Source organism: Branchiostoma belcheri, unplaced genomic scaffold (genome assembly GCF_001625305.1).
Source record: "Branchiostoma belcheri isolate BF01 breed outbred unplaced genomic scaffold, Haploidv18h27 scaffold92, whole genome shotgun sequence".
NCBI classification, from domain to species: domain Eukaryota; kingdom Metazoa; phylum Chordata; class Leptocardii; order Amphioxiformes; family Branchiostomatidae; genus Branchiostoma; species Branchiostoma belcheri.
The window spans coordinates 833,098-848,757 of NW_017804598.1; the positions used below are offsets into that span (position 1 = coordinate 833,098).

A 15,660-nucleotide genomic window follows, 5' to 3' on the forward strand; every position below is an offset into this window, starting at 1 on the left:
GCCGCTGGACCGAGCCTTCTCCGCCGGAGACATGTTATCTGCATCACTGTCCGACTGTCAGGTACAAAACAGTTCACACACTGTTAGCATGTCAGCAGTATGTACTCGAACTTCATCTGAGCGAAACCTGGATGTTTGGTCAATGGTGCATCAGAATATTGTCCATTGCAGACAACACCTTTTTTGACAAAACAAGGTGAGAATTACAGACAGGATGTCATGATTGCCATCCTTAATACGCGAATATGACCTTAAAAGAGACGTTCAACAAAAAAAAACGTGTTCACACGGTTAACCTCAACTGTTCAGGTAGAACGTAAGGTTCTTGATTACACAACCTACATGGCATTTACCTGGGCAAAGTTTTGGTAACTTTTCAGGACCATTTAGTAAATGGCCTCCTTGCCACAACGCCACAGTTACCAAAACATCGGCCAGTGTAAAGGCCATTTTGGTTGTGTGTCAAGAACCTTATTTTCCTAAGTTAGGCCACACTGACTTAATTTTATGGATGACATCCGCGCGCGTATTGATTTTGGCCTGTCCTCAAAAAAAAAAGAAAAAAAAGATCACGTCCACCGAGGCTCTAGCCTGGCTCTAGGCCTGGTAGTCCATGGTAGTCAGCGACAATACGGAGCCGGGCACCCAGGCTACCAAAGCTCCACGACTCAAGAACTCAGTACATACGTACAGTGCCGATTGATCAATTCTGAAAAAAAGCCAGCATGTGCCGGATTGTCGTATACGTATATATGTCGTCTTGCCGCAAATTCACAATACCAGCTATGTATTCCTGTGGTTTAGTAGCATTTTTATTTTTGGCCGGAATTTTTTTTTATTCGCCCCCGTGCACTAGTTTGGGGGTCTTCAGAGGATATAGCCTCATAGCCACAACCATTCCACATCAGTTTTGCTATGGTAAACACTGGCAAAAAAACAGTAACAGTTAGCACATACAAATGTATGTGCCACCGGTGACATACATTATCTTGTAGAGGCTAAGATACATACTAGTATTTCAAACACTATAGTGAATACACGTGCTACCAACTCTCTATTTGGTTACAGGATTAGGCAGCAGAGAGAAGGTGAAGTCTATGAAACTTACCCTTGAAACTCTACGTAGTTTGGCCGCTGCCAGAGCCTGTGCCAGTCCCCCTGCCCCTCCACCTAGAGGTGTGTTGGGAGCCAGGTTGGGAGGTGGGGGAGGGGGAGGGGGTGGGGGACCACCAGTCTTGGGGGGCGGTGGTGGGCCGGGAGGAGGAGGGGGTGCCCCTCCCGCAGCAGGCTGGGTGGGTGGGGTTGGAGGGGCTGGTGGTGCCGGAGGGGCAGGGGGAGGGGCTGGTGTGGTGGGGGCTTGAGGTGGGGTGGGAGGGGTGGGGGCAGCTGGGGCTGGGGATTGACTCTGGACTGGTCCTGTGGTGAGACAGAGCATCTCAGTTAGTCAGGAACCATACACTATGAATTATGTATATCTGTTACCAACAATAACACACTCTCAAACCTACATACCTGCTACTTCTAAAACCATCTTGTCAAACAGCTTCTTCGTACAAACTGGACAGTTTTATGATGGATTTGCTACATGTACATTTAGGCAGTAAACAAGTCGCTTCTTTGACACATGACCCCATATCCTAGATGGCATAAATACCAGCATGGTTTAATCATAGCGTCATGTCACATGTTTCACTGCTGTGCCTGGTTACTGACCAAGGTAAGGGGACAAGGACACTTGGAGTCACCTTACTATCATCATATCATGGTAACATTGTACAGCCAATAGATGAATATTTGCATCATTTTCGGACAAAGTTTCTAAGGCACCGTTTGAAGATATTCAATATTCCAGTCGTGTTTACGACATTGAACATGAGATAATATATCAAAACAAGTATCTCTGCCAAAATATGCCTGGAAATAGTATCATAAAGAAGACTTTGTCATGTGACAATATAACAATCTGTTTATAAGGCATTGTGTCACATAGTCACTTTTATAGGACACATTGCGACAGACTGAACTCCTATCCTGGCCAATGCCTAGTGAAAAATCTTCTTGTACAGATTCAAATAAACTGCATCTGACTCAAAGTTATGTAACTTGAATGAGGACACACTGAATTTTTTTCCACAGAACAGACAAGTCAACATCGTACATTATTGTAAAAGCAGTTAAACTGTGGCTAGTTCTATATACAACTACATAGGGTGGCATTTCTAAAAGAACACAGCCAACTTGCATATCTGTGATGAATCAGTGACTGCTACAGTGTCTGTCACATGAGTCATGAATAACCTGGCCTTGACTTTGGCTGGCATCCAGGAAACTCAACTTCACAAAAGAGGCTGACATTGATTACAATCCACTGATTTCAATCCACTGATTTCAATGTCATTGACTTTTTTAAAGCTATTCTATTTTTAGTACCAAGTTCTACATCATCCTAATCTTGATCATATTAGGACTTAACCAGTTACTAATAGGACAAGATACTAGCATCAAGTAGTAAACCTGAGGCAAACTAGAAGAAAAATGGGAGGAAGAAACAATCATCCTAAATCTGTCCAGTCATAGGTTATCAGCACCAGGGGAAGGTAATAAGACCTGATGTAATGATGCATCTAATTGGTTGGACCTCCTTCACCTCTGCCCTATCACAGCCCTTCTCTGACATTTTCAGTACTGTAACACCAGGGTGGTCACTGGGGTCAGGTCAGGACCTTTCATAGGTACCAGTTAACCTCTTACAAGAAGTCCATAAATTATCATCCTGCTTTCTCACTAGTTACCCCATACATGTACATTGAAGGAAAAGACTTAGCAGTTTTTTAAAACATCAATAAGGGTGATAGCAGCAGAAATGATGTAAATTCGGTTAATTTCAGACAGGAGGATTTTGCAGAGTTACATTTTTATGAGTTCAAGGTTTAAACAGTATTCCATACTATGGTTTAACATAATGTAAATGCATAATTGCAGTGTCATGAATTTGCAGTGAAGATGTCAATAAGAAAACCTCAAAGATAAAACCACACCAAGATAAAATGTATTTGTAGGCACACTCATAGTGCTGTTTTCACTTATGATAACCAGTTTAGTGGGAGTGAGAACTGAAGGAAAGATGATATGGGCTCATAATGTCAAAGTGATCCGCATGACCTTCCCCTGCCATGGGTCACCTTGTGCACACTAACTTGTATTGGTTACAGCTGAACTCAGCAGGTGGAAGGTTAAAGAACATTTACCAAGTTAGTCACAGACAAAATAGCATTGACACTCCTACTACAAAGTCAAGCACGCCAGCATGTGCATGGCAAGTGGAGAAACATTTACTTGAAAACGGGGAAAAAAGGCTCTTCTTTCTACTGGGTTAAGTCTAAAAGTTTATGCCTCCAGCCTACTGCATACTGTAAATCACTTTATGTTCGCAGTAATAAAAATTCACGGACATGTTCGCTGAACGATATGTTTGCAGTGGCGGCAGGTGCAGCAAAAAGACAGTCGGCGAATTATTAGTTCATGGTAATGATAAGTCTGCGGTACAGAAGTGACTGCGAAAACTGCGAGTATAAATTTTAAAGTACCATGAAAAAAATCATGATTTACAGTACTTGAAGGATGAACGGACCAGGAGATTGTGTTTACCTGTAGGTTGTGAGGTGGCTGGCGACCACTCCCCTGCCTGTGGCCCTTTCTCCCGCTCCCGTTCTCGTGCCCGCTCCTGTTCCATCAGCTCCCGCGCCCGGTTAATCTGTGCCGCCATCTGCTGCTCACGCATTTGCTGTTCTCGCTGTTGTCTGCGGAGAGGAAGCACGAAAGAGAAGTTTTATTCCTGATGATAAAAACATCTCTCGCTCTGTCCAAACTAGACAGAACTAAAACAGATATCCCTGAACAGTTTACCTTTTGCGTTGTAGCCTTAGACAAGACCATCAAGGTTTCCTGATGAACTCAAGATTAACGAGCAAAGGAGTTTTGAGAAAAGCAGAAGTTGACAAATTAAGCAGAAGTACTGAATCAGATGTAATCAAGAACAGACACAGACACTAAAAAAACACGTAAAATACTGGTGCATATATAGCACAGATTCAGCGAGTACACATGTACATGTATCACACTTACCTCTTCTAACAACTTGTGTATCGCATGTGTCCTCTATCCAGTTATTCTATCCATCACTGACAATAAATATATTGAGAAATCTAATATCCCTGAATGGAGTAGAATATGTACTGTTGCACAAACAACTTCTTCTTAACGAAATAGAGGCAACAACTATCATCATTGAAACTACACATATTATCATGTAGAAGATGACTGGCAGAATATCAAAGAAAAACTACTTTGAACTTGTCAAAAGAGTTGGCAACCTCCTCCACACCAGAGAACCAGTCCATTCTCTCAACTCCAAAGTTAGAACAAGAAAATTCAAATTCATCCGTGTCAATAGAAAGTGGGAGTGTGACCTGCAAGAAATATTAAAGACCTTAAAGTCAGCATACAGAGGTTGTCCAAGGCAAAGGTACAATGATAAACACTAGCCTATATTCTCCTCCAGAAATACAACAATCAGATGTTTCACCTGTTTTTCAGGATGGTGGAAATGATAGCCTCCACTTCTTGAATGGCATCCTGGATTTCATCGGAGTGATTAACCACCTCCATGTTCATTCTGCCTTCAGTGTCTTTTTACAAAGCAAAGCAAAACAAAACTCAATTCTTTAACTTGCAGAATGTATCTCTGTCAGGAGGCAGACAAAGGAGTCTACAAGTTCAAGCAGCAGACAGGAATTACGAAGGCTCAGCAGGCAGCAACTGTGAGTGACCGCACTGTTATAATGAGGCACTGTAGTGTCCAGCTAAACACGTGCCCAGGTCTCCAATATCTGCCGACTTTGTGTTGCAATGGGATGTTTTCTTCTGTCTAGCACTCCAATAGACAAGACTGACAAAACAGATGTGCATCACTCTATCTCCAGACAAGGTGCTCCTTCAGAAGATGCTCCTCCACGTGATGTTTTACCACAGTTAATGTCCCCACTATAGTCCAGCAGGACCCGGTAGCAAACTGGTGGTTATTGTTACTTCCAGCGGAGGGTGTCCAGGTGGCAGGAAGGTGGAGGTTATGTCAGCAGCATCTCAGGACAGGTCAAGGAGGTCGTGAGAATCCTGGTCCCTGGTCCCACCAGTTCCCACAAAGAGCAGGAAACCTATAGCAAACCTAATATGCTAGAAACACTTACTGAAGGGTCTGAGAGGACTGGACTGTAGGCCACATGTACACGTAGAGGTATTAATTACCTCCACCCCTGAGGCATCACCAAAAAATCTTTATCCAAAAACTTACAGAACTTGCTCTGAAAGCAAAACCAAACATTTTCCTGAGGAACGACAATGTCTCCAAAGTTTGGTAAGAGTTTCAAATACTGCCTTCCCCCATACAGAGCCTCTTCCTGCTGCCCCAGTGAAGTGTGACCAGATGAAGAGGTACCAATCCTCCAGGTCCTGGTGGGCTAACTTCCATCCTGTACCCTGGGGGAAGGCCTGGCCTGATGGCTTATTGGATGTGGGTCAAGTGACAAGTCAAAAGAAGGCAGGATCTAGGATCTTTCTAATGCTGGAATGCATTAGTAGGGAGGAATGAAGCTGTGACAGTTGGACATTGGGCATTGACGTGAAGTCAGAAAGTTGTACCATAGTAGGCAAGGCAAATGTGGCAAACAGTAGTCAACTAACAGAGTTAATGTTGTACCACATTTGTGAGTGCAAAATCATCTGTTAAACAGGACCAAAACAAGACATATCAATATTCGTCATACCTGTATATTGCCATTATCCTGTTTTTGTAGCAATTCTTAGACTAGTTAGAGCTAAATCGGTTTTACTTTCATCAGGAAATTACATGTACACAATACACCTGTCAACGACAGGCATCAAATCCTTAGACCTTAATCCTCATCATTTCCTTAGACCTTAGCCCATCCTGTGCATCAAATATCACTTACATTGGAACAGAAAAACAATGACTCCTACATGTACATTTACTATCAATTTCACTTTCAATTTTATTGTAAAAATTGAGATGGCAGAAGTAGATGAATCACCTGAATCAGCCTTGGAAATAGACTAGTCACTATATGAACTGGAATGGCCTGTCAGCTACCTAAAAGGCTAAATAGAAACCATGCCAGTAGTAGTAATGGCTCTGGTTCTACAAACTGATCAAATCTTCTGGGTGTCAAAGGGGGAATAGACAAAGAAAGGCAAGGTCGTATTTTAAAGATCCAGACTGCAACTACTGTCTTTTGATTTATACTTTTTTCAAAGGAAAGCCAACAAATAAGTGAAGGAACGACTGGGCTGATAACTTATGATAAATAAGGGGCTTTGGACTAATTCATTTCTGCCTTTCTAATATTTCCTATTCAACTAATGTTAAAAAGTTACCACACTCTACAGACAACCTTGTACTCGTCCCTGCACCAAATATGTATAGTAGTATATTGTATAATGGTATGTGCTGGCCTGAACTTACATGTACATGTAGAGTTACTTGAGGACAATCAACTAGAACAAATTTTGAGGTCTGCATCTCTGCACCAAGTCTTATTTTAGTATCTAATCAACTCATCTACAGTCTGGGTGGAAAGACAGCATTTTTTCAGTTCCTGTATTTTGCATCAACTCAGGAAATGACTGTGCAAGTTCAGAAGTACCCAGACTTCCTGGTTTTCCCTGCTGCTTACACTGCTGGAGTGAGAAGTGGCGCGGCCCGGCCCAGGTGGACCCTGGGAAGGTGTCGACAATGTACCACACCTGCCAGGGCTGTAACACCTCAACAATACCATCCACATTCCGCAGCACACTTACTCATGGCTTTGGCCTGGCAGCACGGCTTATCTCCACACAGTTATCTGGGGAAAAACGCTCCATACTGACAGAACTTGAACTTAGTTGAAGACCACTGGGAAGTCATTTGCAAGATATGTAAGACCCTTGCATACATCTCTGACTCATTTGACAGTTATCAATGTCAAAGCTGGCCTTGTGGCTGGAAGAGGAGGAAGACCATTGAATTCCTAAATAGATTAACAAACCTTCTACATACGTTATACCAATGCCTATTAATAGAAAGAGTTTGGGTTATAAGATACATTTGTAGCTATCTTTAGAACGAATCATTACACAAGGTGAACTACTAATCCTGATGAAGCTGAAATAAGAAACAATTCTAGGTAAGTGTTATGAGGGCACCACCTGACCCAAATCACATTCCTTTCACTTCCTCTCCATAATCGTGGTCTTGTAGAATTCCTTACTGCAGTAACATGCCTTCTTGGTGATACACAAATCCCAAAGATTCCCTCACATGTTATTTACACAGATGTACTGTAACCTACATGTACTTCTATCCCACTTTCCCTGATGTTTTCTGCTGAAGATATAGCATTTATTGATAAAACATCTGATATTCGAGTTTTTCTCTGGAGAAGAATTACATTTTAAGGCATTAATTATCAAAAAGGATCGTTGATTAGAATCAGTCACAGCAAGTATTAACAAGGCACATTCTTCTGAAGTACTTCTCATGTCATGTAAGACAGACTTGGACATATATGCACAATCTGTCTATCAACACATGCAGGACAAAATACTCCTTTCTGACACCTTTAACCTTCTGGCCAAATGGACCCCATCCAGGAAAGGCACATGTTTGATGTAAATAGAGAAACTGTATGGCAACTGCTGGGGCATGACTGAAACCTTGGTGCTGTGGTCTCTGGCTGTACTGCAATGTTGCAAGTATGAGAAACAGCCCCGAAAGGGATAGTCTCTGCCACTATAACCGATTCCATTTGCCATCCAGTTGGAAACCTTCGTCCAGACATTAGGACTAAGTACCAGAAAGCAAGGGAAGCAAGCAGTCTTGAATCGCTGCCAGACAAAGGGCACTGTCTAGGGCTTGTTTCCTGGTGGTGGATGTGTAGACCCTCTAACAGCATCAAGTTCTTTCCCAAAGTAGGTTCTGAAAAGAGAAACAAGTTAAGACGTTCAGAGCTCCCTGGCAGCTCACCTGAGGGCGTATATTGATGTGATCTTGGTTTCGCCATTCTTGCCGTCTCCTTTGCCTTCCCAGAAAGCTCGGAGGTTGTTCATCTCGGATCAGACAATAACTAGGCGGTCATGAATACTAGCAGCGCAGGGGTGAAAGCAGCTGGAGGTCTGCAATACACACAGTCCGGCTGCCGGATCACATGTGATGGTGCCGTACGCAGGGTGGAGGAAGTGGTCATGATTGTGGAATTTCCTTGTTTTACTGTTACGTGAACTGTTGGAGCACAGGAATTAGACGGAGTACAAGACAGGCATGCCTCTGTTTACAGAGTCAGGTATCTGCAGGCAAGGCATCCTGGGACGTCACGCGCCCCACATTTTGGCAGGTTTCGTGCCGTGTGTCTGTAGACATCTGCATTCTGGCAACCCTCGTCTCTGCACCCTTGTCTCCTGTCTCAACACTGCCTGTTGACCCTGCATCTGTCCACACACAGTTTCTGTATCCACTGCTGGTCTGACAGTCAGCAGCTCCTCACCACATTCAGCCAAAGTTGTCTTTCTTGAGTCTGCTACCCCAGGTACTTACAGATAATTAGCTTAGGCTACTGGTATTTCTCAATTTTGTTTTTTCCAACAAGTTCTTCTGAAAATCTGCCTCATCTTAAAAAAACAGAATCAATTTGCCAACATTTTCTGGCAAATTTCCCATCATTCTCCAAGAATTTGTTTACGTGGGGGTGAAAACTGCATCAAAATGTTTCGTATAAAAACAGGTTAATTTGATTCGTGGAGAAGTCTGGAACAGAGAAGGAATTCCAAGGCCAAACTATGGGCACAACAGAACAGAAAGGCATTTACATGTGGCTGTAAGAGTGCAGTTTTGGGTCTTAACCTGTTACTTGTTTGATTTCCCTTGACATTGCTAATGACCCCTATGACGCCATGGCAGAGGTGCGATCCTCCACTCTTTGCTCTCAAACATCTCCGGAATGTGCTTCCGTACAACCCTTCAAAAACAGCGGGTCTCCACAGCAGATCAGAACCTTCCCTTCTAAATAAGCAGAAGCACGGCCACTCTTCAATCTGTACTGACGTCCTTTCCTGGTAATTTGTCTTAGCCACGACTTCCTTCCCATTTCTACAAAAACTACCAGACTACCTCAAGTGCATAAGTCACTTACCTACAATCAACAAAACACATCGGAACCCAAATTCAGAACAGATATTCAAACCACTAACAATCAAAGAAGCGGCCATAACACATTATCCACAAACAGAAAATTACACACTTTACAGACTTTTATTTCCTTAACATATGACCATTTTTCAACATATCCTCAACAGATTGCCTGCCAGGTATCAATACTGAGTACTACACATTCAACCTAAATTGTGGTAAAATGAAAAATCATCTTACATCAGAATTGAGTCATTATACTCATGACGTAATGACTGCTTTAATGAAACTTGTCTTCTGTAAACTTCTGGGAGTTTTTTTATTGAAAATGTACAGTTGTACAACATCAAAATATGTACTTTTGCTGTATGAAAACTGACATAAGTTACACCTGGTGGGTTCTGTGGCTAACTGGAAACAAGAGCTATCGTTTGGGACATACACACATAACTTCTATCAGGCTTGTAGAAATGTGCAACAAACACACTGGATGGACAGGAACACAGTACAGCTGTCCTATATTCCTTTACTTCCAGGAGAAAGCAGTCACAAATTTTGTAGAAAAACAAATGTTCTTGACAAGTGTGGCACACTATACTTCCTCCTACTGTAAACAACCTGGCTGCTACTCAGGAAATCTGCACATGGGAAAGGGGTATATGTCTCTAACCAACTGGAAGGTCGACTGAGGAACTGGAAAGAAAGTAGGATATACTTTACCTGACAATTTCCTGTTGTTCTTGTGTCACATCATAAGGAAAACCAAATGGTATATAATATAATCAGAATGATGTGTTGTAGTGGTTAACTTGTTTCTATTAATGCTTATTCCAATGAAGACTTACCTTGCTTTGTAGCTTCACAACTTTGTGCTGCCCTAGCTGTTGTAAAACTATGACAATTTCTAATTACACATTGTAGTACTTTGTTTCTATAAAATACTTGATCTACGAACTACATGAATAGCACACAGACTCACAATACACCAATCACAGACAGGTGTGAAGGTGAAAAATTCCTTTGTTCTTGAGGCATCGCCAAAAATCCGAGTACATTTTGTAACAGAGAGCCTTTCCTTGGTGGTACAATGTGCAGGTTCTGACAATGGGATGGATGGAGGTCACCTGACACTGAGACCAGGAGATGGTACAGACAGACGTTACCTGACTCACCACACCATGATGGGATGGAGGGACACGACGACACAGAAGATTTAGAAAAGAGAGCTTACGGGTACGGACTGATCGCCTGATCATCTTGTCCCCACCTGATCCTGTCCTCCTCCTCGATGGATGGTCCGTTGACATTTTGGAACTGTCCCTGCATCTGCTGCTGGTTCGGGTAGGACTGGTACTGGGCTGAGGACGCCGGGGGAGCGCCTGACGTCTGGCTGGGGGGCCGGGGACCTGGGGAGGGAGAGAGACAGACAGGTGTTAAGCACTATGGCGCTTGTAGGACTGGGAGACAGACAGGTGTCAGACACTATGGTCTTGACTGTTGGTTCTGGTACACCTGGTAGGATTGGGATAGAAACAGACAGGTGTCAGACACTACGGATGGTACAGCTGGGAGAGAAGCAGACAGGTGTTAGGCACTATGGTCCTGACTGATGGTTCTGGTACACCTGGTAGCTATATATAGGATTGGGGGAGAAACAGACAGGTGTCAGACACTATGGTCCTGACTGATGGTTCTGGTACACCTGGTAGCTATATATATAGGATTAGGGGAGAAACAGACAGGTGTCAGACACTATGGCTGGTACAGCTGGGAGAGAAACAGACAGGTGTTAGGCACTGACGGACTTGTCATAGAAAAATTCCCAAAATATCTTATTGTAAAGGGAGCTACCTAAAGCTAAGGGCAAGTTTCAATGTTCTTTCTCATGTGAAATTTTAGTTGACACTATCCTTTAGTCACTTAACATATAGGGATTTTTGAGGTTCATTAAAACTTCGATCATTCTTAGATAAAGCTGAGAGTATCTTGACTTCAGTACAAGACTATCCTATTAACATCAAAAGGAAAGAAGCATCTGAAACATCTCTATAAAAGGATGGTCCTGTTTACACAAGGGGTGACAGTGTCCCCTAAATAGACCCTGCATGCTTTTCTAACACCTCCCCCTTGCCAGGAATATAATTGTTTACTCAACGTCACTTCGAGAACAGCCATTCGTGATAAATAACTGTCGACTTTTTTTTAGGATAAAGCATGTCCCGTATTCACACTCGGTAAATCCAAACTTGACAAAGACAACTTACATGTATGAAATCTATAGAGAGTGTCAACTAAATGTTTTGTTATTAATCTTAATTCCTCTAATGGGTCATAGTATTATATTGATGATAATAATAATAAGGGATATGGTAAATGTAACCTAAATGTACATGGTTCTACCTACAATATAGGGACAAATATATCTCTGAGAGTCTGATAAATCAACCGGTGTCCTGGTATCATAACCTTTACCACTTGAGCATGATATCAATAATCCCTTGCATAGATCAACTGTCATGCTGATTAGACTTGTTACTAAGTACATTGTGAAAGTCCATTGTGAAAGCCAAAGTTTACAATGAAAGTAAAATACATTCACTCAATTTGTTGCTCACAACACACATCACAGTAACACTAGTACTACATTTTTTTAATGATGGATGGATACAATGCAAAACATTGATTTTTACACAAGTATATTTTACTTCATCCCTGCTCCTTTCATCTACCTTCCTGTAGTATCATCTGTCTAACTAAATATGCCCTGACCACACTACTAAACAGGACAGTACATGTCAAACATCATAGAATCATCTGGTGGGACCATCAACTCAGATGACCCAGACATGGTCCTCTCCATACATGACACCCTAGCACCAATAAACAAGTCTATGACCCCAATGTGGCTCTACAAATGGCCCCAGGCGAAACCTGAACCTGAAGCTATGCCATGTCCCTTTTCACACCAGAGGTTTATGCAGCAAAGGGAGCGGGGTCAAAACAAATTCTCCAACAAAGGGAAGAGTCTTGTATGACTTTTCCTGAAGAGTTTGAAGCGGTCGAAACGTAAACCCAACTGTTGCCTTTATAAAAAATTTCTAAGATACACATCCTCAGTAGAAACCTTTTACAAGTCAGTAGACTGACCAAAAATAAAAGACAATTAGAAAGATAAGATGTCAATGGTGATAGCCTTAGCAGCCAACAGCTCTAAGAAGACAGGATTCTCCTGGCATGTTATACTTCATTCCTTCTCAGTGTTCTGCCACCATTGATTAGTCTGGAGGCCCCTATCTATGAAAGACAGTTCTATCCGATAAATCACCAAGACAACAGGTGGATGTGGTATAATCTTACTTGCTGGGGCCAGAACTATGGTGGCAGTGGATCGCATCCTTGTCCCTGATTCTGCAGTCACTGGCATTGTTCCCTACTACTCAGGACTTCAGCTGGCACCATCTAGAGAGGAACACTTAAGTGTCTGTCCGCATAATTGATACCCGCTACGTAACAGGATATTTAAACAGGGACGGCACACTCGCATCTGGGTGGCAATACTGGTGGGCCCCCTCCTCGGCGATGGAGAAAATAGAAGGAATAGTTGCCTTAGCAGGCATGTAGACAGGAAAAATAAAGTCCCAAAGTACCAGGGATAGTAAGCAAGCTTTACTGTGTGACTTGGCACGGTGAGAGGGTCTGGTGACTCAAGGGGATCATGAACTAGACAATGAGTCTTGCTGTATTGAATTGCAATCTGAAATGTCACATGTTGAACCTGTTCAAAAGAAATCCTTCCACATGACTTTCCTACAGATTATGTGATCACAGCATTAAAATGCAGGGTCTAGTGCCTTTTCACTCTCTTTCTGTCTCTTCGTCTCTTTCTTTGTCTCTCTCTTAGACTTTGTCTCTCTCTTTCCTTGTGCCTTATCCGCCTTCTTTATTTCTTTTTACCTTCATAACATTTAGTCTCACAACACAGACAGTCTGGCCTTCTAGCTTCTACAATTACTGGCTCTTGGACAATCTATAATTAAATGATGGGACAGTGTCTTGTCCTACCCTGTGAAGTTATTAAGTCATAACGTATAAAAATATTAAAATATAAGAGAAGTCCTCCTCCTTGGAGCATGTGAAACAGTTGGTGAAACAATGGGAAGGACATGTTACAAGTGTTCAAATAGTTAATGACCAATATCTTCATTGCAACAGAGTATGACTGCAGTGATCTTTGAACTGGTGACATGCACATATTTGACCATGACCTTGCTCAGTGTTATTTACGTCATCCGAGGCCGCGTCAACTGCCCATATCAGACATGTAAGCCTGGGTTTAAGTTTTCTCCACCCAAGATTAGGATGAAACGTACTTAACTTGAGCCTTCCGCTCAACATGACCTTGTAGTAGTCACTTTAAGCCTTATACACTGTATTCTCCTGCAGTTCTGCTGCTATCTGCTAGGAGAGGACCAGTGGTTGGTATGACTAAAACCAAACCTGTCAGTCAGTCCTATTTTCAGTTAAAAGGGTGGCCAGAGCTCTTTCATGGGAGAGAAAAATGATAAAACTGGAGCACAAAAATTTTACTACTTTATGACACAAAATAATTCAACTGACAGGATAAACCTTCTGAAGACTCAGACGTTTCAGAGAGCATCTACTAATCATTCTCATCTGTAATTATTCTTATTTATCCAGTTGATTGATTAATTTTGTATTACACAATGTTCTATCTGGATGTCTAACCTTCATCTACTGTTTGCACTGTGCAGGTGACACAAAAAGACTGGGTGCTAGATTTACAGTAAGACAAAGAAGACATACATAGACTGACGGATACAACTCCCATACCTCACATACTTCCTCCTCAAGTCCATGACCAACATAAACACACAGAAACATCCAGGTTGGAAAACTCTGTGGTAGAAAGACATGGATGGTCGAGAAGGTTTCTGAGTCAAAATAGTTTAAAGCTCAAATGTTGGACAATGTTCAGAAAAGTGTTTGTGTTGGAATGTTTGTACTGTTATTTATGGTTATGTCATGATCCCATATGGCAGAAAACTCCCTGTGTTTTTTCTATTCCTCCTTCTTCTACTTTTAGTTAGAATACCAATTAAATGGAAACCTGGTGAGACATTCTATAAGCCATTTTTCATTTTTCTCATCGTTTAGTAATCTGTCATTTTAAAGGACCATAGAACACTGTTGCATGGTTTTCAGTTTCTGACAAACTAAATTTTAGTTCTGGAATATATTTCATGAGGTTTCTCTGCTTAAAGGCAATAAAAAAATTAGAACCATGTTACACCAAAATTCTAAATACTTTTAAGACTAATGTCTGACTATTGATCTAACACAAACTTTTCTTTTCAAATGAAATTTGGCATGAAAACAGAAATGGATTGTAGACTCAACAGTGGCACTGGTTGCTGAACTTGCCAAATACTTGGTCTGAGCCACTGGAACATATCACAATGTTCCCCAAAACATTGGGACCAAGTTACTGTAAATCACTTTGTATTCACTGTAGCAAAATTTCATGATCTGAGGAAAAGAGACCAGGTTTTACGTACTGTACAAAAAAGTCTTCCAGCATTTGAAAAGTGACTTTCAAATGTTGCTGTTCAGTACATTATCCCTGTGGTATGTTCCACACTTTAACCAAAACAGGCAGGGATATAAAATCTGATGTATCTCCATAAATGTGTGTGGGGTCTAACAAGAACAGCTCCACAGAGTACATGGTAATTGACATACTGGAACACTTCAAAACCTATTCCGTAAGCTGGACTTAGAAGTCATACAAACACCTTCTTAGGCCTGCATTCCCTCAATTCTCGGTGGAAGGATTTTCTTTGCGTTGTTAACAGGGCCATTTCCTGGAAAGCTTTCGTGTTATAACCACAAGTCCTCATAAAAGGAACCTTCTGCACGCGCACAAGATATCATCAGAGAAATTCAAACTAAAAACAGGTAGCACCAACTGTCCATGTTGGACTGATATAACACTTTAGCATAACACACCAGGCATGTGGCATGGCAGTGGCTGGTTATATTACACTGAACGACCTGTTACAACTAACATTTGCACATGTATTCTCAACATATACTGAAGACTTTCAGCAATCTTTACCTGATCCCTGTTGACTCAATGTCTCTAGCGCTTTCAGCATGGAGCCGGCGAAGACGTCTGCGTCCTCTTTGCTTCCAAAGTTGAGACCGTAGACCTGCCGTGCGTCGCGCCATTGGTGGAAGGTGGGGGTCGCCTGGTTGTACTTGAGTCCCTTCAGTATTGCACAGTTTATCACAACCTGGATGGACAAGATAGGAATGATTATAGAACAAACAGATGTACTAATATCAAAATTCATGATCATAAGGCGGCAAGGTCTACCAATCTTGTGCTTAGGATTGTTGAATCA

General features: G+C 42.0%; 1 protein-coding gene across 1 annotated transcript in view; it reads right to left on the reverse strand.

Moving 5' to 3' along the window:
- Positions 1 to 1,300: 1,300 nt before the first annotated feature.
- Positions 1,301 to 15,660, reverse strand: part of LOC109488146 (protein enabled homolog) — a gene marked incomplete at its 3' end in the record, with an annotated part of 46,148 nt that continues 31,788 nt past the window's right edge. The window contains exons 4-6 of the mRNA XM_019792305.1: positions 10,467 to 10,641; positions 3,649 to 3,800; positions 1,301 to 1,416 (exon numbers count right to left, since the gene is read on the reverse strand). Coding sequence (XP_019647864.1) covers positions 1,301 to 1,416; positions 3,649 to 3,800; positions 10,467 to 10,641 — 443 coding nt within the window. The remainder of the gene's footprint in view (positions 1,417 to 3,648; positions 3,801 to 10,466; positions 10,642 to 15,660) is intronic.